Here is a 26,931-nt window from a genome sequence, read left to right on the forward strand (position 1 = left end):
CAATATAACAAACTTTCTCTACTTCCAATCGTTTGATAGTCGTTTGATAGTGTTTGATAATCTTATAAAAACGTTTGATAGTCAATAGTTTTTTCAGAAGAGCCAAATCGATGTACGATGTGAAGTTGACTGTCGTTTCCTTGCTTCTTGTCCATAATCAGCTTTTTCAAGACACGTAATAAACCAGGTTTTTGGCATTTCTATAATTACATAATAGTCGTAAGTCAGCAATTGTTGTCATAAGTTATTTTTACGAGCAACCAGAACTTTATGATGATTCTTTAGTAGGTAAACAGGAACACAGTCATAATACTGTAAGGCCCTTACTCATACCTCTCTTTTAGCGTTAAGAGACGTCTATTAGTCGTTAAAAGACAGCAGATAGCAGTCGATAAAAGACGTCTCTTAATGCTAAAAGAGGTGTATGAGTAAGGGCCTAAGTTTATATCGGAACATAGGCATGAACGCCTATATGACGTCAGCTTTCATGGCTTTTCAGAATGGCTTAATAGAAGTCTATAAACAATGCATTGTTATCACCCTATGGCAAACTCATGCATGGAACATTACTTGTATAGCAGTGCGGTGATTAAAGCAAATGGTTGAAAGGTATTCAGACACGTTTTAACCAATCAGCGTCTCCTGGCAGCCATACAACGGTGAATGCGTGGGTTTACACCATTACATCATGATAAACTATTAACTATCAAATGTTTTTACAAAACTATCAAACACTATCAAAGTTTGGAATATAGTCTAATTCAACGGACACACCGATCAAGGAATCGATTGTATCCTATAGATTGGGATCCTTGATTCGCATATGGTTTTTCTCATTTTTATTGCAAACGATGGACTATCAAACGTTTTTATTAATTAATTCGCAACTATCAAACGATTTTGCATCGATTGAGCTCCGAAAAAACAAAATCCGGTTATAAACAAAAAAGTGCCGGCTACTTTACACCAGATTTTGATTTTGATTTTCTGAAAAGACTATTGACTGTCAAACGTTTTTACAACACTATCAAACACTATCAAACGACTATCAAGCGATTGGAATAAAAAAAAGTTTAAAAAATAATAAATCCGGCTAGAAACAAAAAAGATCGACGAGTCGGGCTGGTGCAAGGATGCACCTGGCGCCCAAGGGATCCGTGGAATGCCACGTTGGGGCCGCGGATAGAACGTAGGTCAGGAAATGCGTTACAATGTATAGTATATTTGCTTATTTATACATGTAGATTTGTAAATAAGTAATGCACCTGGCCAAGTACATGCATGCAATATAATATACCTAGGTATATCGAGATAAACAACACAGCATTAGTCCAGTTAAATAGAGTTATAGTCGAGAATTTTAGTATTCATTTTCGACGAACAAAATATATTTCTTACTACAGAGCGCATGTGATTTAGATTTTTCAGTCGAACCATTTTTTTACGTTATTGTGATTTGCTTATACGCTAATTATTTAAATGGATCATTTGTATGACGTTATTATCTTCGATCGTAGTATAGGCCTACTGGGGACCCGCTACGTTAAATAATGAGAACGCATCGACTACAGAACCTCTTGAGTGATGTGGAAGCCCGTAGATTATCGTTGTTGATGCCTTTATTATAATAAATTAATAAATAAAATTAGAAAAAAATTGATATTTGGTTCGATTTTTTTTTTACCTTCAGCGTGCAGCCCGTACAACTTTTGAGGAGGTTGGAGGGTTTACGCCGGTCAAATCAGTGTTAAATTTTAGTAATCGTTTTTGTAAATTTAATGCATTATGTAAAATTGGTCAGGTAATAATTATTGCAAATTCATCGCTCTGAATGTTTTTATGGGTTATGGGCACATGTTATAATACAAATCACCCTTCACTGCAATCAATTAATTCATAAAAGTTTGTAAAAACGATAAAAAATATTTAAATTCATCGATCTAAATTTTTCTATGGGTTATAGGCACATGTTATAATACAAATCACCTTTCACTGCAATCAATTAATTCATAAAACTTTGTAAAAACGATAAAAAATATTGAGCACTGATTTGATCGGCGTGAAGCGTGTCAACCGCCTTAATACCTTGTATTTAAAAAAAATCATAACGTCCAGAAGAAGAAGAAAAAAACTTCCAACGGAGAGTCTCGAACCACAGACCTCTAGTCTCCTAACCCAATGCCTTACCTATCGACCAGCATCATGTACTTCGTATACTTTCTTCGCAACTTGTATTTCAGTAGTTAAGTCATTTGCTCTATCGCATAATTGACAGATAAACCATATGCACGATTTTCCTTTAAATACATTTGTATGTTCTTCATATCTAAATTATTAATAAAAACAAATGGGTAGCTACCTTAAAAATGAAGGTAAGGTCTACAACAAATAACACATAGTTATTGAAGAAAATGATTTTATATTTATTTATGTGCACTTGCATATGTGATCTACAATCCGAAAATATACATTCCCAATAGAAAACAATAAGAGTTATAACACTGAAATTCGTTTCTATTATATGATTTTTGATACACGTGATAAATCCTACAATTTCTCGATCATTAATTCTATTTAGGATGTTTCTTGTGTTATTAATGTCAGTACTTTTAGTACAAATCCGCACTCATGGGCAGCGCCACAAGATAGCTTGGGATTTTCGGGGCGCCATCTACCCGCCGGGATTGGAACTAAAATTTTACTATAGTATATGCTTGACATACCCCCACCACGTCCTCCGCACCTCTATACCTATCTACACTCAACGCTAAAACGTAACATTGGTTCGAGGGCCTCCGCTCAGATGGCGCGTCAACGCTGATATAAAACTTGGACTCATCTCTGGTTTGTCAATCAGAAAAAAAATATTATTTTTAAATATTTATCTTGCAATTTTTCTCATTCGTCATTATAGATAAGTTTATCATTACATTTGAAATGTTTAACTAATATTGTAACATATTTGGCATTGTAATAATGGACCTTTTTATATCAATTACTTTTGAAAGAGAAGTGTAAGTCGCATACGAATAAGAATTGCTCAAATTCGAATGCAACGAAAATTTGTAATTGTTCTTCGCTGCCGGCAATGGGAGATGCCGATAAAAAGAAGAATTCAAGATTCAAAAAACAGAAGATCAGAGGTTTTAAAAGTGTTCTATCACTTTTGTATACAGAAAATTCAAAGCGAATAAGCGCTCAGGATTTTATGTATTGTAAAAGTGAAGATTTCGTTGACAATTGTTGATGTACAGATCAGTGTAGATGTGAAATTCAAACGAGGTTTTTAGCACCATGGCTGAATTACTATTAACTGATGTTTTATATTCAAAAATTACTCCAGAGGAAATTATAAAGTGGTTGATAAATGACGATGTTGAGGTATATAATACAAAGATATTATATATAATAGTAATATATTTCATCTACATAGTATTTGATTTCAGTATATAATATTAGGTTATGTTTAGTGTTGTATTATCAATGTTTATATGTTGCTTTATATTACTTTTTAGGATGAGAGACGGAATAATTTTAAAAATGCTGATTGTGCACGTGGTGAATTTATATCATATTTTCTCAATTTCATAAGAATCCAGTGTGCAAGGTAATCCCAGGGTATAAAAGACCTTTACGCCTTATATTTTTATTTTTCATATGAATTTACATTTTATTATTGAAGCTTTATATATTTCTATAATTATTTATTATCCCTCTTATGTTGCTGTTAATTATGTTTTAAATGGTTATTAGTTTTGATTACATTATTTATTATATTTTATTTTATGATCTTTATACCACAATTTTATTTGTTTTTATCATAGTGTGCCACAAGCATCCAACAATGCAAAACAGACATCAGCTTCGAAGAATTTGTCAAAAATCAATGAGAGATACGTTATACCTGAAATAAGAGGCAGACGTGTACCACGTTCTATTGTTAAACACCAACCATTGGAATCTAAGATATTCCAAAATGATGTTAATACAATCAAACCACAGATACAAAAAGATATCTCCAAATCAGAACAAAATATTTTGTCTCATAAATCTTGTAGTGATGGTACACAGAAAATTATTTCACAGAGGTACATTTTTGAGAATAGTCATTTAGAAACTGTAAATTTGGGAACCCATAATATTCCAATTGCAAATTATACCAGCACACAAACGAGTACTCCAATAATAAAGTGTTCATCACCTATCAGTGATACTTCTTTTATAAATCAATCAAAAGATGAGTTAAGTAACTGTAAAATATCATTAACATCGGACAACTGTAGTACCAGCCAATTGAATGACTCTTTTTTCTTTAATACATCAGTGAAATCCCAAAATTCCTCCAGAAATGAGTCATATTTACATAATAATTCACTTTTGCCTATCGAAATTCATCAAAGTCCTATCTCACCAATATACAATAATCATATATCGTCAAAACCTCCAAAAAATGTTACGAAATCGCATAACAAATATCCACCACAACAAGTAAACAATGTAACACCACAACATAAAAAGAATGCTCCATCTCAGCAAAATAGTTCACAAAAGAATTCTAAAACAACTCCAAGGCATACTATTTGCTTGGGAGATTTCTTAGCAACAGAATCGAACAGTTCAAAGAAGGATAGCATTAAAAAAAGTAACTCGAAAATACAATTGTTAAGGCAAAGTAGAGAGGAAAATCAATTGCCAAGTAGACCAGCTGTAACGGACGAGTCTTTTCCTGAAGTGGGAGCAAGTTCTGCAAGGAAACAAAGACGAATCAAGCCGACGAGGCTAGACAAATCAGAAGACACCTCAGGTACATTAGTGACAATATGTCTTTATATTTGTAATATGTTTCTATGATATAATTCCTTTCATTTCAGGAAACCAAACAAATTGGGTCTTCGGAGTAGTGAATCGACCCGTTAAAGTGAATCCACAATTCATAGAAACTTTACCCACTGACAATTCAGCAAATAAATCATCGTTCGATGTGGAAAGAGATTTATTGCGATTAGAAAGAAAAAGACAAACAAAAAGCTTATCTGCAATAGAGTCAAATGATTCTGTGATACAACAACCTCAACCCAAAATTCGAATGTCAACCAAAGCGAGTGTGAACACTGAATATATAATGCCAAATGTGGAATTGGTGGAATACATCGATGTGCTAGATATTTTAGCACAACTTTATTCTTCTCTACTCGACTACAATTTAGTTGTCAATCCTATGACTGAATTGTATTTCATAATATCGCTGATTACCATGTCATGTTCAGTTGGGAATAATCAATTTTCTAATAGAACGACAGAAACAAATGTAGAACAAGATCGCAGCAAAATAACTATTGATGATATTAACGAATCTATCGACGCAAATATGTTAACTAGTCGAGTTGAAAATGAGGACGACTCAGATGGAAATGAGAAAGTGAATTTTTCTTCTATAATCGACGAATCCGAACAGTTGGATGATTTAAATGAAGAACTTGGTTGTGCCGTGTTAACAGATGATATATCTCCTCAAACAGAACAAGATAATGTATTAAGTACCTGTAATGATGAAAAGTTGAAAGAAAGTAATGTTGTTGATGGAAGTGGTCTAGATTATGAATTAGAACAAGAGATGGATAATAATGAGCTGACAAAGTACCTTCAAACGAAACATAATCGTGTATATTTTTCGACAAGGGTTTTGAACAGTCAGAGAGTATTATTAAAAAATTTGGATAGAACTACTTTAAAGTTGCTTTCAGAAAATATCCAAATCGGCACCTTCCAGCCGGAATTGCAAGCATTTTTAAAAGAGTTTTATAATATAAAGTTTGCTGAAGCAAATAGGATCAAGCAAATTTTTAATTTTAGGTATGAAGTATAATCCATCTTGCTAGGTATTTTATACAAAAAGTTGTTACTTAATAATTAAATTTTTTTTTCTGTTATAGCACGATGGAAACAAATGTTTGTTTTCAAATTGATACAGATAACCGAGACAATTTTCCTTCTATCTTAGCGTTTCATTCCTTTAAGAAACAGCGTGATATGTTTTATGAAATATTAAGAAGTTGGGAAGAAAATCACTTAGTACCAAGTTGGACGCTTGCTTCAGCATTGGGTGGAAAAGTCAAAACGCTTTTAACTTTACATAACGATGCTATAAATTATTCACATTTTGCCCGTTTATTCAAATCACAACTTTTAATTTCTTGCATTCGTAATGGACACCAGGTAAATTTCATGACACTGATCAGTTATTATTTTTATTATTCCATTAAATTATTGTCATCGATTATAATTACTATCTTTATTCTAGGAAAAGTCTATTGATGAGGAGAGTTTAAGTGTTCTTAAATCCTTAAAACAATTAAATCCTGAAAAGTTAACTCAACTCCAAGAAAGATTAGTTACTCCAACATTCTCACAAGGACCAGTTCCATTGCCATCATTCCCAGGAGTGCAAGAATTTTTTAAGGATTTTCTCTTACTGACTTTCAATCCAATTTTCTATGTACATTTGGAAAATTGTTTAGTACATGAAATTCTGGAACTTAACGACACGCAGTTCATTGGTAGTGATATCGAAGATACTGGTAATCTATTTTACTTTTTCGCTTGATAAATTTTCATTATTTATATATTTATATTCAAACTAATAAAATTTCTTTAGAAACAATGGTCGATGAAGAGACAAAGCAAAATTTTATCACTTGCTTATCTAGTTTAAGATTACTCGCAAAAATATTAGGTTTTCTTTTATCACTGCCATACCGAACTGAGACCGTTGCAACTGAAGGTATAATAGCATCTCAAATCGAGATACGAAGCCGAGTAAGTCAATAGCCACTGAATTTTTAATTAAAAGATACATTCCTTGAAATAGAATTTTACATGATGATTTATGATTTTAGGTTCAGCCATCATTAAATTTACAAGCTTGTATCATAAATGCAGTTGTTGAACGAAAGTTATCCTTAACAATACCATGGGCAGTGAAATATTTAGCTATGTTGGAACCAATATCACTCCGTTTGCCTTACTATCAAGAAATCTTGGAATTGCTTTATTATATTTATCGTGGTTTTAATCCTGCCAACAATTTTCTATCTCGAAATTCAATTTCTCAGCAAACAGTAACCTTAGTTAAATTTGCAATTGGATGGCTTTTTGAGTTACCTAATTTTCCCAAAGATTTGTACTGTCTTTGGCAGTCGAGTTATAATAATCGAAGACTGAAAGTACTATGCCAAATTGGTAAACTAGATTGGCAAGATCCTAATGTGTTCTCAACGGATACGAAGAAGTCTGCCAGTCCTGTAAAGTCCAATTTAAATCTGGATCACTTGGAAATAGTAGATGACAGGGTACTGTACATATGTTGTCCATTCCTAATGGAATTGAAAATACTTCTCACATCAGGAAATGCTAAGTTAACTAGTAATAATCCTATCAAGCATATTACTCCAGTTTCCAGTGAACTTGATAAGCCAATTGGTAGTACCAATAATACACAGAATTTAGAGGTAACTCATCTGCTGGAACGTCTGCATGAAATGTAGTTTCAAAATGATCTTACCAGTTGAATTAAATTATTATTTTTAATTCTGTAATAGCTACAATTAGAGGAAGCCTTTTTTCATGGTCAACCTGCATCGACCCGAAAAACAGTGGATTTTGTTGCTGAAAGAGTTGCATCGAGTTGTGTAAAATATGTTTGTAACATTTTATTACCCCCTGCCCGAGAGAAAAATCTGAATGAATTTAAAAAAATTGTCGACGATGTACAATTAGCGTGTGATCAATCAGTTAAACGAAAAATAGTACAAAATTCACAGGTTTGTTGTTTTCCAGTATTTAAAGATATTTACCAATGTATGTTACCGATTTGGTATTATAACAACATCGTTTGTATTCAGATTGAGCTAACAGAAAGGATGAATTCGATGGCGGAAAATCTTTGTAAGGAATTACGAGATCAATGCGAAAAATCAGTTCCATCTATGATCGAATCACGAAGTGTCGCATCTATCAATGCACTATTAGCCGAAGATGCTTTAGCTTCTGTAAAAGAAATGTGTGCTCAAATAACAGTCAGAATGGCTATGGAGCGAGTTAATCAATGGATACAGTCACATCTCGTGAATTCTTTATTCGTTAAAGATATGGAGCCAGAACTTGGTAGATTTGCAAAAAGCAGTAGTGCTATCGAACCTTTTGAAAAGAGAAATCACAATCCAGCTGCTACCAGCCCGATCGATGTATTAGATGAAATCAGAGTGAGTACAATGTTGTACGAAACTATACATTATATTCACGTGCTCCATAATTTTTGTAAGTATTATTTTCACAGGATCTGATATGGGATTTAGTTGACAATGAAGGAGAGTCTTTGGCGTTAGAAATTGTATCTATTTCCTTGAATAGATTATACGAAAGTTTGACAGAAAGGGGTGATTTACTACCAGGACCTGAAAGAGTTATTTGTGCACTCAGTGTTGACTTTGCATTGTTTTTAAGTAATGATTTTATTATAAGTATACTTTAATTACATCCTTTGTCTTTTCTCTAAATGATATTTATGTTTCAGTTGCATATAGAACGGATTTATGCGTGCCGAATATTTATGATATGTTCATTAAAGTATGGAAAATAGATTACGTACAGATTACAGATTCCAATCCATCGTTAAAGCGATTGCTGAGTCCTAGAAATATATTATTACTAGCTCAGCCAAATAAGGAACATGTCTGGACTGCATTTGGACAGTTTCTTCGAAAACTGTTGAAAGAAAATCTTTTAGATATTGACTGTCTGAGTGATCAAGCCGTTGCATTGTTCAGAGAAGTGTGGCCAGTAGTGAGTATACAATTATATTTGGTTACCTAAAATCGGTGGAAGTGAATGTGACGTATTTTTATATCGTTTCTGTTTCAGCCGACGTTAAAGAATTTATCAAAGTGTTTATCAGAGAGCATAACAGATTACAAATCATTGGATGAACAAACAGAAAGAATTAAATGTCTTCTTGTATGGGTAGCCGAAACGTGTCAAGATATGGAACTTCGTGATGAATGAACAAGAATAAAAATTGGTACGATAACTTTTGACGATAATAACGCGTTATAAGTTGAATAGAATTTTATACATTTTTTTTAATCTATGATTTGATTTCTTTGTAGTGATAATTTTGAAAACTCAATATTGTACAAATATTAATAGCACTTAAAATTTATCTTAATTGTCATGTTCAGTGTATTGTAAATGTAATTTTGGACTGGCATAAGGTATATTTAATTACATTATATTTAATTACTGTAAAGGTTATAGATACAATTAATGCTGTATGTAATTTTAATTTTTGTCTCTTCTTTTTAATAAAAAAAACTCATGCAACGAAACATACTTTTGTTTGATTAATTGCATATATTGTTGTCCCTTTATCGCAGTGCTGATTACTTTGAGTAATTGGCTGGTATCGGCGATTAACGGTGAACATTTCCATTTAGTATCGGTCTTGAAGTAATCGGATACTCAGGACAAAATAAGACGAGAAATAACGACAGAAAAAAATCTTTCTTACATTTGTATTTCTTATAAATTATTTTTTTTCGCTTAACTTTTAACATTAACATAATACACTGTCTCGTTTCTCCTATAGGTATAATATAATTATTCATCGCAGCGCATTCTGGAAAAAATGCAACAGTTTAAATTTTGCAAGTAATTAATAAATGTACAATAATTAAATTGTTGAATCATTTACTGAACACCCTATACACTAGTTTCATCATCGCTTCATTCGTTTCCCCTGATCGTATAAAGTATACTGACTAGAACTTTACTTTGTGTTTAGTTTACTTCTATTTTTTACATAAGTACAGTAACTTTTTAATTTTCAATTTGTTAAAACACTATAATTAATTAAGTACATTTGTCATTAATTAAGTACATTAATCGTGATTTCTAACAGTTCGCCTGCATTGATTCATGATCGTTATACGAAATGAGAACAATGCCTTATAGTTTTGTACAAACAAGCCAGGACCTTCGAATGCCTCAATAAAATTTCATAAACTGCACTATTGCAAGAGTTAATACTTTATCAGAAAATCGATGGAAAACCTGCATAAAATTTCCTGTTAAAGCAGCATCGCGCAGCGAGATTTTAGACGATTAGGTATTTCATTGATCGGTATAATTATTTGTCCGTAAGTCAAAATGCATAATTCATTTAAATTACTGATTTAGCTTATGGTTAATTATGATTAATGGTAAATTACGTGTTCTATTTTCAACAGAACTAATTGCACCTAATCGAAAAATGAACTGTGATTTTTTATGAAACCGTTTATTTTCTTTGATGAATTTACTTCAAACTATTATTAGCACAATATACCATCTAATTCTGATTGCTAAAATTGAAATCTTCTCAATGCAAACTCTATGCAACAATTTCAGTGATGAAAAGTATGATTTAGTTTTCTCCATAGCAAATATTCTTTCAAATGAGAATTTGGATTACTTCCAATCCTGAAATTAGTACAGGTCTAGGTCAATGTCCTGACTATTTTCATGGTCCCAATAGCAACTAGACTTTTGTTAAACACTGCTTTCTCCTCGGCCCACTAATGTTATAGGATAAACGTATTTTTTTCGCTTGGCATTGAAGAATGGAGAGTTGTGTTGAACCTGCATGGGCGTTGGCGAAAGCCCACGCAAAAGAGGTAAAGAAGCATCGCCACTTAAACCTGGCGAGTCGAATCTTCGTTTCCATTCAGCTCCTAAATCCGTAGCCGGAGCCATGAGTCCTTTGCATTCTGGAGAACTTCTTACACTCAGGAACACATCATTACTGCTATCCCTCTGGCCGGAGGAACCCTAATATAAAAGAGATACATCTTGAATATCATACTTGTTTATGTACAAGAGAAAGGAGGACTTTTCTCTTATAAAAGCGATATTTAAATTAAGTGATATTAATATCAATCATGTCATACTTTGGCTTCATAGAAATCAAGGCTGGACCCATTAGTGTCATTTTCTTCTTCAGGAAAATCAATTTGGACCTGATGCGACGTATGAGAAACCCTAGAGGAATGTGAAGAGGTGTGAGTGGAGGAATTCTCAGAGAGATCATCCCTGCAACAGGCAGCAGTGCAAACTCTATGCTCTCTGAAAGAGAATCGTAATACATATAAATTCTCTATCAAGTGCAAATCCAGTCGACGCCTTATAAAAATGAGTAATTAAGTTACCTTCTAAGAGTAACGGAATCTCGTCTTCTCGGTACAGGCGGCGGAAAACCAGCACCTAAACTTTTGGCGCTTTCATAACTAGCTTCGCTATTACCACTACTATTACTCCCATTGACTTCTTCGCGTAGAAAGTAATTCTTCGCCGAGAGCATCGCAAAGTGAAGATTGTTCTTTAGGTCATCCGCCGCCGTCGACAAGTTTCCCGGAATCTTCGGTGTACGTCTCATAGGTCGTGGCGGAGGAATAGGTGAAGGTGGATTGCTTGAGGTTTCCGATAGGGTTTCCGGTGTGGCGAGTGGTGCCATTCTCGTTAAATGATCCCAATCATCAGGGTGGCTTGATCTGAAGTATAGAGACGAATAACCTTGTAAAGTAACAATGATGAATCTTTGTCTATCCTAATTGTGAGAATGATTAGATTTCTTGTGATGCAAACAGATGCAGTGACACTCGTTTAACAGATCGAGCTGCGTGTATGAGATAAAGCAAGAATCAAATGACAGTGCGTAAATACAGATCGAAGCAAAATCGTGAAGATGTTATACAAATTGAGAGTACGTTTGATGAAATCGAAAGTGAGGTTATAAGACGTAGATGTCTCACTTAAAACATGCCATTCAGAGTTTGCACCCGCGTTCTCCTTGACATCATTTATTGAAAATATTTATAAATTTTGTTTCTCTAGTGTCCGTAATCCGCGGATAAATGGTTTCTTACAATTTGCTTCCGTTTGGTCTGGGAGTGTTTAGCAACTCGCTAGCCAGGCTGACATATTCCCATGGAAGACCTCTCGAGTCTACACTCAGCTCACAACCGGCCTGTGGAAATTCCGTGGGGCTTTGAAGTGACGTGAAACTCGTTTCCAGGCACAATCTGTGGGGTGGCGTCTCGACGCTGGTCGGACATTTCCTGGGGCTCGAGGGCGAGAGCAACGCTCGCAATTCTTGTTCAATTTCAACTTCCTGGACCTCGACGACCTCTCGGGACTCCGACGCCTCCGCGGAGGATGTGTGACCGGATGCGACGCGTTGTGGCTTCGCTGGGCCCAACGTCGTTATAACCTGATCCACGTGGGTTAATGATACTTTTTCGATTCCGATAACGATGCTACCGATTACTAACGATAAACGGTGGTACCGATAACTCCGGGAATAGTGACGATGGTGTGACACTTTTAGGTTAACCTAATCCCAGACCCGCTGAACATTATTCTGACAATGGTTTTGCATTTTTTTGTTAGTTTTTCTATATTTTGCGGTTTTGGTACCGCAATTTATCGTAATAAATACGGTAGTGTTCACGATTAGATAAGCATGTTTAATTTAAACGGATCGACGAACAACGAAAACTGTGCTCTTAGATCACAGCTTTATTAGATAATGATTATCCAATGGGTGGATATCTTGTTTGATAAATCGGTTTATAAGCTCTTTTTTTCTGGGGAAATAATCAGTAAGCACTTTGCGTTTAAGGATTATAGCAAGGGGTGATTCGTTTAATGATTGAATTTTATGTAGCATACACGGGACTCTGAAGGTATGTATATATACTTACCTATATAAAAGAATATAGTGAATGAAACATCAATAACACTCATAGGGAATTAATGCGTGGCAACTCTTTGTCTATTGACAAAGGCCTGATTTTGAAATTTAGTGTATGACAATATGGCGATAATGATTACGATGAAAGTAATGTTATTGTTGTTCAATTGATATGTGATGTATAAGTAATGATGTGTGTCTTTTAATATTAAGTAAAATTTTCGAATATGCAATAAAAATATACAAAAGCAAGTTATAGAAAGATATTAATAAGCCGTTCCAGTGAAAATTAGTTAAACGAAAATAATAATTGTTTCTGCAGCCTTAAAATATAAATGCATACGTCCATGCGATGCATAGACATACATATATCGGATGACCCGTTTAAAATTATATGCATCCGTCAAATATATTACCTATAATGGTGATTTTTAGATGGGTCACCTGATATATTCAATTATCAATAACAACAGCAATGACATAAAAATAAGATTATCCAGTATAGTCTATCAATCGCTAAAAAATAACTAAAATCTCTACTTTCTATAAAATCATAACACTAATTCACATACATAAACTTTTCTAAATAATGTACAATGGAGTCACGATGTCTGCGACACATGTATGGCACGAGTAATGTAATTACTTTGATCATTAACGCAAATGCTAAGAAGCTGTCGAGATTAACACGTTCCGTGCCGCGTCGGGCATATACACCCCACGCTGGCTGATCGACAAGTAACAAAAAAAAGTCCGGCACGGAACGTGTTAATGATTGTGAATATAGCAAAATAGCGCCGTACTTTTCACCAATGAACCTTTATCCTAACGCAAGAATGAAATAGAAAATAAAAAATACGACAAGGACCGTGATTGAAGTAAACAAGTTGCATGAAAAATTGATAAATTGTGCGTACACAACGGTTCAATGATTATAGCAAAATATGTAATTCATAAAGAGATTTAAGGTCATTGCAGATAAGGCTGTCTTATCGACACGAAAATTAATTCGTCAGATCAGCAACTATGAACTTTTTCCAACTCTCAAGAATCTACAAGTCCTTCCGATGGTAACTGAAATTGTTTGATAATCGAAATCTCCTGTTTCAGACTTATCAACGTCCATTCGTCAGTAACGCAATGGTTAGTACCAATCGTTCACACCATCTATCTGCGGTGGGTCAAATAGCAAAAATTTGCAGGCAGCTTTGTCTACATTGACCTTATTCATGGGGGATAGCATGCCTAATGAAGTACCTTGTGTCGTGGCAAGGCGAGGGTGTGGTGGCATAGGCGTCGGCGTCGCGGGGTCGCGGTGATGAACATTGAAGTTGTAGCATGATGTGTTGATCGGGTCTCCCATGCGTCGCGATGTCAATGGCCGACGCTCTCGCTGCTGCAATCTCAGCACTTCGATCTCTGCACGCTGACACCTAATCCACACCGCACACCCTCAGCCACAATATAGTGCTTAAACGCACCCTTCTTGCTAATTCTCAAGATAATCAAAGTATACACGGTGGGCGCTGGGTCAAGGAGTCTTTTTTAGAACGTTAAAGGTCTGGTTAAAGAATAAAAGATATACATAGCTACTGAAACGGATAAACCTTCTCTATGATCTTTTGACATTGGACCTTCACTTACTCCGTGCGATACGGTCGACTCGTTACACTTCTCGCCTAAAAGACTGAATGCTTGATAAAAGCCATGGATTTTTCAGCCATTTGCATTTGGGTTGCTTGTAATTTTTTTTTCATTACGGAGCTATTTGTGTTTCAAGCTGGGATTTTCTCCGTGCGTTACTAACGTGGAGATTTGTTAAGGGATGCACTAATTGGAAGCAATGGGGTTGCAGTATAAGCTGTAAAGTGCAGGATGCGTTTTTGCAGTTTGCGAGCAGTGTCGTTCATTGACAATTTAATAGCATCTGATCGCTGGACAGTTTTTGTTTTGGATTGTACATGTAATTTTTGTGTGTATTTTGTTTAACGTGTTATTATTATTTGTTTGCTTGGTTGTTTTTCTTTACGTTGTTGCTTCTTGCTATGCTATACATACATATACTACCACAGCCTACTCCATGTTGCTGGTGTTAAAAAAGATAATTTAAATGAACGTACGACTTGTATTCTAGGAAAATCAACGTATATTCACTAAAACAGAATACAGTATAAATAGCTCAACTGAAATAATTAAATAATTGCATTTGAATATAACCGGACGATTTATAGTTTTATGCACTACGTATAAAAGAATCGATACTATTTTACTGTATAATAATTATTAAATGAATAACAAATGATAGACAAAAATAGGCGCAAGAGTTTTTAGTCCTACTTTCTAGGTTACGCGGCATGCAGTGCCTGCATTAAGTTAAAAAAAATAACATGCATATCAGTTACTCCGTCTACCTTGCTACTAAAATAGTCAAATTCACAATAACATAAAATTATTTTTCAACCTTCAACTTCAAACTCGAATAGATGTGTATAATACGATGTAGTTATATGGCAAGTTTTCAAGGAACTGTTTTCAACAGAGTTCATCGCATAAGCAAAAAGATAACCATATTCTTATTACGTCAGAAAGTTTAAAAAGCATCCCTTGCTTCGAAAAATAACGTCTATACCTTGACCGTTTTTCTCGAAAGAAAAACTCAAATAACTTAAGTTAAAATATGCCTAATTCTCTTTTTTGTATATTAAATTATCAATACTGTATTGAATTGGTACTGTATTTTGTAAGAAGTAGAACTTAAAAAAAGAAAAACTAATCTAGTTGGAAGCAGATCTACAGATAATGTATTTTCTTAAGTTTTATAAATGATTAGATTCGATTTATCGGTTCAGTCCTATACTCGAGGTTCTATACAGATTCCTCTTTTGATTTATTCTATGGCCTCTTCTAGCTCGTTAAAAATTCAAGTTTGTGAATGACGCTCCAGTGCCCACAAATGTTTTGTAATATCTAAGCCTAATTCGTGTCTTTCAGTTTATCGATCAATTTGATGAAGGTTGCGTATCCTTATCCGCGTGCATCTCTATGTCGACGACAACCGATATGGTATTGATCTCAGAATTCGGTTCCCCAGTAAACCCATAATTCCTAGCGAGATTATCGCGAGCGTCGTCGTGCTTCCCGTTACTCGTTACTAACTTAACGTGACGTTTCTCCTCGATTTCTTCCCTCAGGATTTCCGGCCCGTCTATAGCTTCCTCCAAGGGTTCGTAGAGTCCTGGTTTAACCGAGGGACTTCGGCTAACCGGGGTATGAACTTTTCTCGGTTGTCTGGTGGCTGTCGCAGCTAAGCTTACCTTGTTAAGTGCGTTAAGCATGGTATCAGGCATGTGATCCTGGATCATCACTGGACTGATAAGGACTTCATCGAAGTCGCAAGGACCAGCCCAGAGCGCCTGGTACACTGGTTCTCGTTTTCGCAAAATTTGCCTGAAATTTTCAAATAAAAGTCATCGTCAAGCAACAGATTTTATTTGCGTTAACGGGTGTATCACTTATTTAATAAATATTTGCGATAAGTTTAGCACAGATCTACAGCTTATCGCACGTTATAAATAATTCTTGAGAAACTATTGTTTAGTGTAATGTCTTTTCATATTCCACCATGCACCCCCACCACATATATTCTACATGGTACTATAGATGTATGTATACGTCTGTATATTGTAGCAACAGAGAAGTCGGAACTAGACGTAAAGTCAGAGGAAGAATAACGTGTACATCAGTAAGAATATTTTAGACCCAATATACATGCGCCTACACCCCCAAGATGCAATATTCCCCAGACGTATCCCTGAAAGTGTCAGCATTCCGACAAAAAAAAACACATACCTCCAACGGGATTCATATTTTTTCCTATAAAATGAAAACATATTGTATTAATTGATTCTCCTCGTACACGGCGTCAATTAAATAAAAATTTGGAGATATTCCGAGATATCCTGGAGCCTAGTAAGATCCTTCTTACATGAATTTAATGATATAATATTATGCGAATTGCAAATATACTGACTCGCCCTTGTTGGGATGATGTCGAACGACATGGATGATTCGACCAGGCGGATAGAGTGGTCTATGAAGAGTCAGTGCTATACTCGAGTCACTAGGTAAAACACCCTGTGATCTAGCCAGATCCTTATCCCGCTGATATTCACTGATACATCCTCCAGCTTCAAGATTAGCCGCTGAAGTAGGCGTTGATCCACATCCACAGCACATCACGGAGCACGCTATAGTCTTCCACTGGAGAAAAGTGTTATTATCGATCATAACGATCTCAAATATACAGAGTTTTGCCTATATTATCACTTTGATATTAGTTACCTTTGGATCCACGCTTCTTTTGATAGCATTTATGAGATCTGCTCTGAGACTCTCCATTTGTCTGAGCCCTATCCTGGGAACTACGTCCTTCCCAACCACTACAGAGGTTATGAACTCCTGACTGTACTGTTGCGCAGGCATACTCAAGAGCCCTCCAGGTGGTGCATAGGAGAAGCACATAAGATCAGGATACTCCTGCTTCAGGAGTATCGCTAGAATTGCAGCTGTGCCTGCACCAAGGGAATGACCAACTAGGATCAATCCAAATTGGTCAGTGCCCCTCGCGGGATCCTGAGAAAAGTCATTGTAATAACACTCAAGAGTGAACTTCCAGTTCGTGCAAGCTTTTATTTACTTACCTTTGCCAGAGCTCTTGTGATGATACCTTCGTCGCATAATTTTTTACGTATATATTCGGCCGCTTGCACCATTCCTTTGTGTCCAAGCCAATCATCTCTTGGAGGTGACAGTGGCAATACTTCGCCCTCGGCATTCAAATCGGTCAATACGTCTTTCATACTCAAAGTACCACGTATACTGACTACCACCTACGAAAATGAAGCGAGCATAGAAACGGATGACCTCAAATGGAAGCAAGTGCATCCATAAAAAGAATTACCTTCTTCTTGGAATAATCGAGGGCGACAAAGAATGGCGTCTCAGCGACGTCTACGTGAAAGGTCGCATAAACAACATCGACCTCCCCAACTTGAACAATCTTCCTAAGAGCAGCATAATTGCATTGACAGCAATTGTCATCGACGACAGTGGCATCGTCATCGTGATTCCGACATGAGAGGCAGCTAAATCGTAATCTAGAAAAAAATAAATGATGATCATGATTAATTCATACCTGTCGACGGAAGTCAGTACAGACTTCTCGCTTAGGAGGATGTCGAAGAATGATCACCTGGTGCACAACTGACAGAGACCAGTAGAATGATTGAGTAGGAACAACGGCCAGCCGTAGGCAGCAAGGGCAAAGTGCATATAATGAATGGTCAACTGAAAGTGTCCCAAATCGCCATCCTCAGTCAAGGACAAGAACTTGGTACGAGGTGTAATTGGCACACCGGAGAGGAACTCGTAAGTATCATTTTTACGTTGTTTCACGATGAGCTCTCTTTCGATCTTCTGGAATTTACGTAATAAGACCAGACCGGCAACGACGTCCGACGGGACGACATCGAGATCCCTGAAGAAGTCACTGAGAAGCCGTGCGATGTCCGAAAAAGAATTCTAAATGGGAAACAGAAAATCGAAATCTAAAGTAAAATTAGTATTATCGTTGCCGTACACGGGATTATTCTTGATCTATGGACTTGTATCACACAACTTCTGTACCGTGTGAACGATACAGTCCTTTCCGGGCTGCCAAGCAGCAAAGTTGTGGCGCAACTTCCTGCAGTTAGAAAGTAATACTCGTGGGCAACTGCACTTACTCTATTTCGATCGGAGTTGCCCATGCAGCAGAACAAGAGACGACACCTGTTATCCCAGCTGTCCTGGTAGGCACGTATAACTTTTCTGAAAACATTCATTTTTCATTACTAAGTCTATTTTAAGAAATCCCAAAGAACGTTCAGACAAGAGATAAGATTCCATTAGAGTAAGGAGAATATTGTGAGTATGGCGCAACGGGTATCTCTCGAATGATATAAAATCTCAATCAAGATCTCATGGCTGTCAGTCGATCTGGGATTTACGATTTGGATGAACGTCAGAGGGTACCGTTGTCGCCAATTTCTGTTCCTGCTGCCGCTGCGTTTATAGTGTAATCTAGCCCCACGAGACTCGGCTTCCCGCATGCTGCGCTGATATTTCTTCATCTTGACCCAGGAACGTCCCGCGGCGTCGTACGTGCACCAGACAGTCACCATAACGGACGCCAGGACGCACCAGTTCGATATGACGAGACCTGCGTAGTCAAAATATGTTAACGATTTCTCGACATCCGCATCAGTACTCACATGCCGAGCCAAACTATTTTCCAACTCGACAAGTACGATAACATCCGGAAGCTGAGAAGACTCACCCAGGATGAAATCCTTGACCTGATCCACAGGACAGGTTTGATAGAAAAAAGTAAGCCAAGTGACACCAGCGCACAGCCATCCTGCCTCCACGAGTAATAAAACTGTGAACAAGCAAACATGAAAGCAGTGAACTTTTGAAAAAAAAAATTATGATCGCAAGTCATTCGAACCAGATTGGCTTAAAAAAGGAACACCAATCTGTATTCCGTGTGGCAAACGTTGAGTAAGCTTTTACGGGAAATACAAGTGCTTTCGCAAGCTTCCCTATCATAATACCCATAGTACCGTGCGAAACGAGGATAATATACTATGCTCTTATCCCTTAAACTTTCTTACTGTTTGTACTTTTTTCTCGCTCTCTTACAGGGCTAAATCTTAAAGTTTGAAAATCAAGCAAGAAGCACAGTATATGCTTCCAGCAGAGTTGAAGTGTAGGGATGTGGCGGTTAAAGCAGTGCAACTTTTCTGAAAGCCAAGAAGAAAGAGCTCGAGGGTCGAACGGTAGAACAACAGGGGGCTGTTACCCCCAGCAATGACCAATCAACGTTACGTGATCGGAAAGACAATTGGCTCCCTGGTGCTACAGACATTCCCCGTAGTCTCTGCCTCTATGTACAACCTGGACTCGATTCAGACTGATTCAGACGTATTACTGTGCACGGAATTCTAGATTCTTTTGTCTATTGCCCATGAAGATTTTTAGTTGATATGAGGTAATGATATCGAACTTGACATTTGGACACAAATCGAAACGTATTATAAACCATATAATTGACAACTGTTATCGACACTATCTGTATTATTTTCAGTATCTTAGGTATTAGATCTAGGTATGTATACATATAGCCAACACGAGTGTTCAGGAATTTGGCAAATTTCTCTAAAGTAATGATGAGTCCGTTAAAGTTGAAAAGAAGGTAAAGAGAGATGGGGAAGTAAACGGAATATTTTAGTACATGGTTGTAGGTACTGAAGATCGATTATTCCTATGCGATATATACACATAACTACCGTCTGGAACGTGATCGGAAAAATGATTGCACATGACGACTCTTGTAGGTAGGTCATTGCACAAATCGTAAAATAGTGTAAAATCTTGAAACCAGACAGTGGCGGTACTTGGAGCCAGTCAAAGAAATCCTATGGGAATATTGCTGGTTAGGAAGCTAGCGTCTAGGTGATCATGAAAATAAACGGTACGAGAGTTGATCTTGTTATTACTTTTTGAAAATCTTTTTGAAATATTTGCGTTTATATCCCCTGTATTGTATTATTACTTCAATGGAAATATATTTATCTGATGATAAAACAAGGTTTCAAAAATATCATTGGAAAGCGTTTCAAGATCAAATCGATCCTTAGTAACCTTGATAACGATAATTATACAAACTAAGAGGATTGAATAAAATGTTTTTTCACTGAACTGTAAAAAGTACTTACAATTTCAATTTAAGCAATTGCGTGACATTTTTACGTCATTTGTCTGACACGAATTTCATTTTCAAGTGACAATTCGCTCCACCTTAGCTTCCATCGGACTGATCAATAAACCTATTAAAATTAGTGTAAGGGGAAAATTCTATTGAAATTTTCATCAAAATAATCACTATGACGACCTAGTAGGCTAAGTTTTGTGGAATAAATCGTTTGCAAACCAAAATTGCTCGCTTGGGCAATACTTGGATAAGAAGCGTTGGTGAGCCCTCAGTCGTGCCATCCCTACGAGTGGTCGTTTATTAGGGCGAGAACTTAAGGGTGTGCTGGGGCTCTTATTAATATTCGTCCCTCGCTTGAAGAAAATCGGAAAAGCTCCACAGGGAAGAGTTACGTCACTGACTAAAAGCCTCCGGTTGAACCTTCTGAACCGGTACAGAATTTTCATTAAAGCATCCGCACAAGAAGATTATAGTAAAAATTCATAGATTAACATTAGTACTATCACAAAGGAAATTTTCACGTAATATTACGATTAAAATATAAGAAGAAATTCCGCGATTAAATAAACGAAATACATAATAATCATCAAATATCTCATATCACTTGGTACATTCATAATGACCCAATCATTTCCCGATGATAAACGATAATAAAAGATAATTTCACTAAATAACTTTTCTTCCGGATGACGATGATATCTCGTAAAATAGAGTGTCGACCTTAAGTAAAACGTGAGGTAGGTCAAGAAAAGTAAATGTCAAGGAATGTCGAGACGTTACACTGGTACTTTATGGAATAGATTAGTAACGTGTGTATTGCCCTATCAAAAAATATAAATGAGAGACATTGACCTCTTACGTAAAATTTGTTCTACGCTATGTCTTATCATATTTTATCAGTCATAGGAGTACCAGCAAGCGCGTACGATTTGAAAAACCATGAGCATAGTGTTTATAAAAATTTGTCGCGCGATATTTTTTAAAATATAATTATGATTCACACCGAAATGATCATATGCATAATTATTGTTTTTTCGATGCTTTAGGGAAACGAGAAAGGAGTGGATATTTATAGACAAATAAAATAAATGACGTACACAATCGAAGATAGAGTAGATACTGCATTGGCGCTCTTGGTGCAGTATCCAGGATACTTCCTCTTGTTGCCAGGACACACATGGAAAACTCGACGGTCATAGATGCTAGGAAAATGGCCAGGTATCCCAAGACGTATTCCCACAGGAGAAAGATGCAGTTTACGTTGCGATCCCATTCTAGGATACCCAGTAGGACACTCAGTACGATAACCCTGAAAGAAACAAAAAAAAGCGAGTGATGAATTACACTTTGAAAAAAAAAAACATGAAATGAAGCTGAAAAAACGTGTTTCGCAAGTTACTATGAAAATTTTTTTACGACTATTATAAGCGTCTTAGCATAAAGCCGGTATAATGACGCAAGCTTGAAATCCCAATTGCACCTCGTATTAATTAAACTGATAATCCCATTGAGCAGTCTGTACCCAGTCTCGTTGAAATCCATGTATCATTAGCAACGAGATGAAAAATATTCGATGATAAATATGATAAAGATATATACATATAAATAAATATAATTTTCGAATCGTTGTAATCAATAAAATTGTATCACCCGCGGTAAACAATATCCGACGGATACGAGAAATAAGATAAACTATATGTTAGTTTTATATTAAATTATAAATGGCACACGAGGTACGTGTTAATATTGATTCTTAATTGCAGCTATAATTCAATCCTATCATTTTGCCAGGCATTTCGGATATTTCACGTAAACGAATGTACGTGCGTATAACGATTCATTCAAATGTCACTTCATTTAATTCCAATTGGAGGCGACACTCGTATCTTTAGGTGCCATGGGAGATTAATCGAACCTTTCAATTCTACAGAATTACACGGCGATTTTTCAGAGACACTACATTATAGTACGTATACAGTTTATAGGTTATATGACGTGTCCTGAAATTTTCAGAAAACTTTTCATATTTTTCATGGATATATATCGGGATACCCGCTTACTAATTCTTATACATATTGCAGACGGATTATGGACTACGAGGAAGGCGACAGTTTTGACGATGCTGCATACCGCATACCCAAGGGTACTATTTCCAACAAGATATATGCGCTTGACATGCTCGACGGGCATCTAAGGTTCTATTGAATTTCCTATGGTGTACTATCAATTTGACGAATTCCCTAGTAGCTGCTTTTGTCTAGTTATAGCCCTATGTTTGCAGAAGAGACACTCGTTACATAAAAATAGTTTAAAGCATTTTATGGGAACTCTGTCAACATTACTGTCCTCGAATAACGAGACTGTGTTCGTTTTCATAGAATTCAGCTATGTATTATATTAGCTTGGGACGAGATGATTCTTCCTGCCTTTTGGAAAATAAGCGTAAAAGTGACAATCCGATAATTGCTGGGTGATTTCGAATACGATTTTTACCATTGGATTGCTGGAACGAATCGAGTGATTTATAGTGAGTCCGGTTTGAATTTTCATAAAATTTACAGCCAGTCGCTGGCAGATGATTAACGGTAGAACTTCGAGGTAAAGTGGAAGTTACGTTATAGCGAATAAATGCTTATATAATATTATATTACATAACTGGGACTTTATTCATTATAAATATTATGTGTTTTACGTAACTGTATCGTGCCATATAAATTTCAAAAACTGTTATTCTTTATCGGATGCTCGATTTTACTAAGTGACATGGAAAACAATTTCGGAGCGTTCTTACGACACAGATCTTCGTAAGTTTGTCTCGATTCAATTGAAAATACGTAAGTTCTCTGTCAACGTGTATTTTAATGATTTTTCTCACAAGAAAAAATATTTGTTAGTCTTTTGTTTAATCAAGTCTGAAGCTAATAAACGGCATATCAAGTTTAGATGGGAATCAAGACATACGAAAAAAAAAAAAGCTAAAGCCAATCGGCCGTCACGAGGTAAATTTACCGTGACCCGATTCTTCGCTTCCGTAGCTTCCGGCTGATCGATAAGAGAGAAGTTCATAAATAAATATCGTATATGTATAAATAACGGCATGGCGATCGCATAGTGTCTAGACAAAAGTCCGTCAATTATAAATGTGAGATGTGTCCTGATAAACTTGGATACGATTCAGATATTCTCGAGCCACTCATTGTCCTTACCAGGTCCAGTAAGGATACTTCATCTTTCTTTAAAAAATGCCCCACCTCACCCGTAGCTTTCTGTCTGGGGATAAGCTGCTCCATGGCATCAGAAACCATGGCTGAGTTGAGATGCTGTACTCGCACGATGACAAAAGGTCTTTTCCTTTATATACCTTGTCATTTGTTAGGTTAGGATTCCATGTCCAGCCAGCTAGCATACCCTCTGTCGTAGTGGCGGTATAAGAGGGTAGCAGAATGTAACAAGAAAAAGGAAGAAGGTTCCCAACCAAGCAACACTATTGACCTAGTTCGGACTGGGTCCAAGACTGCCCATTCATCAAATGTTCCGGATGATTGCTTGGGGGTGGAAAAAAAAAATTTGAAATTCAAGGAAATAAGCGAAAAGATAACCGAAGATCAGGGTAGATACGTCATTCTCATTCATGCCATCTATTCTCAAAATATTGTCTTATCTTACATACTTAGAACATGTGTTATTGCATCGATCTATTTAGAATGTCTAGTCGGTTGGTTGGCGATAAAAATATCATTGAAGATCTGTGCGAATAATATAATGTACATTTGTCACCCATTTTTTGTATGCTAAGAGGTTACTCCATACTGTGAGGTTGAAAAGTGAAACAGGCTAAAGGTTCGGTGATCGGTGAGTGGTACACTTTCGATTTCTCGGTGGTCGCTACCCTGCAGGGTCAGACGTAGCTCTGGGCTGTGAACGTGTAGGAGGAATGAAAAAGGAGGTAGAAAGTGAGTGAGAGAGGTCCGATTTGTGACGGGTGCGAGGATGAAGGAGATATCGTTGGGGGTCGAGAATACGAGGGCGATTGAGGCAGCCATGAGATAGAATGAGAGCGGATGTGTGCTACAAAAGCTTTGGACAGATCGTGGGGTAGGTAGCGTGAGGTTTAAGGCCCTCGCGAGTACCTATCTCAAAATCTCACAAGTTGAATTTTGCCACGAGGTGAGAATGTTTGAAATAAGCTGAATAAATTATTCGGTATTATTATAGTATCAAACTGATCGATGAAGTATAATAATTTTATAAGGGGTGTATAGGGAGAAGATTAGGCTTAGGATACCGTAGAAGCAAAAGTGTGCCTATCGCCTTTCTATGATTTCCAAGAAAAATTACAACGTCTGGTGACAACATCCCTCTCGGTGTAGTTCGTAGACAATTTTCAGGAACCGATGAAACCTACGGAATAAATTTTGCTAGAATCTACCGGGTACATCGCCGGAGGATAAAACTCGCCCTTATCGATTCGATCGTTCATAACGTACAAAATGCCAGGTTGACTCGTATAACGACGAGTAATAACCTCGAAAATGATTCTATAGCGTCTGCGTAAAGTCACTAATACCTCAATTGACTATACCGTCGATCCACGCTATAAATTTAAAGCAGCGACCATTATTTCGGTGATAAAATCGCTGAGATAACGCGGCAAACATTCGCGGGAATTTTAATTCATTGTTTTGCGTCGTGCTTTGTCAACGTGCTGTCTCCTATCGCTAGATGGATAAGGATAGGGAATACTGTAGGGTCGAATAGAGCGTAACGTGGGAGAACGCAGGGTAGAGCATGGGAAAATAGAATGGAGTAGAGGAAAGCGAAACAGAACAGAGCAAAAGCAGAGTCGAAAGTGGAGACGACGACGACGACAAACGAAGGGCCGTCAGCCTTGGCTGCTGCGTGGTCCGTATCGATTTACCTTGTACCGGGTCCTCCACGCCATTCCGTGGGCCACGCTCCTTTACTTTCCTATACGCCGCGCATATACTTTGCTCAGCCTTGTTTTCTCTGGTTGCTTGGCTGCTCGGTCCGCGCGGCGCGACGTGCTGCAAACCTCTAGTGTCTTAACGAAGGAGCGACGACGCTTAAGCGTTTGCCAACGGCATTTCTACGAATAGACAACGTGCCTCGAGAAGAGTGAAAACTTCCACTCGTTGCAGACACTTTTTTTTGGACTCTTACACTTTTGAGAAATTATCGCGTTTCGTTGACCAAACGAAAATAGCGTATTAACTAGACGGTTATTCATGACGTTTTTTTTTTCATTTTAATTGGAGCACTACGTATGTATTCTGGGTATAAGCCTTTGTTTCGGTTAAAATGGTACTTGCTTTACTTTTCGTGCTAAGAACCCTTATAATTTTTTTTCGTCGTTTTCTGTATTACGTAAGCGCGCATTAGGTTATAGAACATTGACTAACATTGTTTTAAAAAGTTTTTACAAATTTTCTTGTTCGACGTCTTGTAATACGATAAACGTGTTACTGGGTGAATTTTGTTGCGAAAGTAGCAAAGTCCTTAATAAACTGTACCAAGGTCATGCACATAGACATAGATGTTGACTATTCCTACCCTATAGGGTTCTCTAAAGAGTCCAACCAGTAACTGCACATCTCTACTGGGAAATGAATTTGAAAGCGTAATTTCAAGAGGATGAGCTCAGTGTCGTTTTCAAGAAGAATGAGAGGGGTTGGTGTGAACTAGCCCTTTACCGTTAACGCAAGAACGTCAAGTAGCACGTGGTACATACCTGCAGGTTGAAGTAGCCATGCTATAAGTGATGCAATAATTTTCATTCGTAGTTAAAAATGAAAAATCAAAAAACTTCTTCAACAGTCGAGAGTTTGCTAAAGTGTCTCATAAAATATGAAAGTAAAGTTCACGCCCTATTCTATTGTTCCCTGTCAATTGTGATAACGTGAGAAGAAACAAAAAAGACAATTTTTTCTCCGTGCGATGCATCCGGAAGTCGATTTTTGCATCACCAGATCGAAGCACCAGTTTACTCTTAGCTTTATCTTTTTATTATTTGCTGATAATACTAAAAAGAAGAGGATATTGGTCCAAAGTTAATCTAGAGAGACACTACAGACTGATTCGAAAGAACGAGCACTATAAGCCAGGCCGAGGAAAAAAGTACAGAGGTATAATAAACCCGGTGACCTTTGACATTTAGGTTAGCCACAGAGTCCTTCCTTATCTTTGGTCTAACAGCGCACGATATTAAGAACCAACCCTAACGTTGATGATAGGGCTTAACGACTTTTTGTACCATCGAGAGATGCTCGTGGTAATCAATAAGCTTCTCTGAGCAATAATCAACGCGGATGTGAAT

General features: G+C 36.7%; 2 protein-coding genes across 14 annotated transcripts in view; one reads left to right on the forward strand and one right to left on the reverse strand.

Moving 5' to 3' along the window:
- Positions 1–2,856: 2,856 nt before the first annotated feature.
- LOC107271436 (codanin-1) lies at positions 2,857–9,383 on the forward strand. 3 transcript variants are annotated; one of them, XM_015747449.2, is made up of 13 exons: positions 2,857–3,381; positions 3,516–3,607; positions 3,825–4,804; positions 4,872–5,853; positions 5,934–6,216; positions 6,302–6,578; positions 6,656–6,816; positions 6,897–7,508; positions 7,599–7,820; positions 7,902–8,261; positions 8,336–8,501; positions 8,573–8,841; positions 8,920–9,383. In XM_015747449.2, the coding sequence occupies exons 1-13, from the start codon at positions 3,295–3,297 to the stop codon at positions 9,058–9,060; spliced, it is 4,632 nt and encodes a 1,543-aa protein (XP_015602935.1). In that variant the 5' UTR covers positions 2,857–3,294; the 3' UTR covers positions 9,061–9,383. The 3 variants fall into 3 exon arrangements, with proteins under 3 accessions (XP_015602935.1, XP_024944847.1, XP_024944851.1); XM_025089079.1 differs by lacking the exon at positions 3,516–3,607; XM_025089083.1 differs by lacking the exon at positions 3,516–3,607 and having other exon boundaries at positions 3,279–3,381; positions 4,668–4,804.
- Positions 9,384–9,552: 169 nt separating this feature from the next.
- The window catches only part of LOC107271443 (sn1-specific diacylglycerol lipase alpha), a 33,616-nt gene continuing 16,237 nt past the window's right edge, over positions 9,553–26,931 (reverse strand). For 6 of the 11 annotated variants that reach the window (XM_015747509.2, XM_015747468.2, XM_015747459.2 and 3 more), the window contains 15 exons: positions 21,695–21,906; positions 19,161–19,262; positions 18,857–19,043; positions 18,568–18,652; positions 18,036–18,364; positions 17,745–17,940; positions 17,485–17,673; positions 17,126–17,416; positions 16,815–17,044; positions 16,634–16,657; positions 16,099–16,231; positions 11,958–12,301; positions 11,241–11,582; positions 10,983–11,157; positions 9,553–10,863 (listed from right to left, as the gene is read on the reverse strand). In XM_015747509.2, coding sequence (XP_015602995.1) covers positions 10,585–10,863; positions 10,983–11,157; positions 11,241–11,582; positions 11,958–12,301; positions 16,099–16,231; positions 16,634–16,657; positions 16,815–17,044; positions 17,126–17,416; positions 17,485–17,673; positions 17,745–17,940; positions 18,036–18,364; positions 18,568–18,652; positions 18,857–19,043; positions 19,161–19,262; positions 21,695–21,794 — 3,006 coding nt within the window. In that variant the 5' untranslated portion in view covers positions 21,795–21,906 and the 3' untranslated portion in view covers positions 9,553–10,584. Of the gene's footprint in view, positions 10,864–10,982; positions 11,158–11,240; positions 11,583–11,957; positions 12,302–14,041; positions 14,218–16,098; positions 16,232–16,633; positions 16,658–16,814; positions 17,045–17,125; positions 17,417–17,484; positions 17,674–17,744; positions 17,941–18,035; positions 18,365–18,567; positions 18,653–18,856; positions 19,044–19,160; positions 19,263–21,694; positions 21,907–26,931 lie in introns of those variants that run through there. The other 5 variants (XM_015747491.2, XM_015747486.2, XM_015747500.2 and 2 more) reach the window with 5 other exon arrangements.

Source organism: Cephus cinctus, unplaced genomic scaffold (assembly GCF_000341935.2).
Source record: "Cephus cinctus unplaced genomic scaffold, Ccin1 Ccin1_scaffold0080, whole genome shotgun sequence".
Taxonomy (NCBI): Eukaryota; Metazoa; Arthropoda; class Insecta; order Hymenoptera; family Cephidae; genus Cephus; species Cephus cinctus.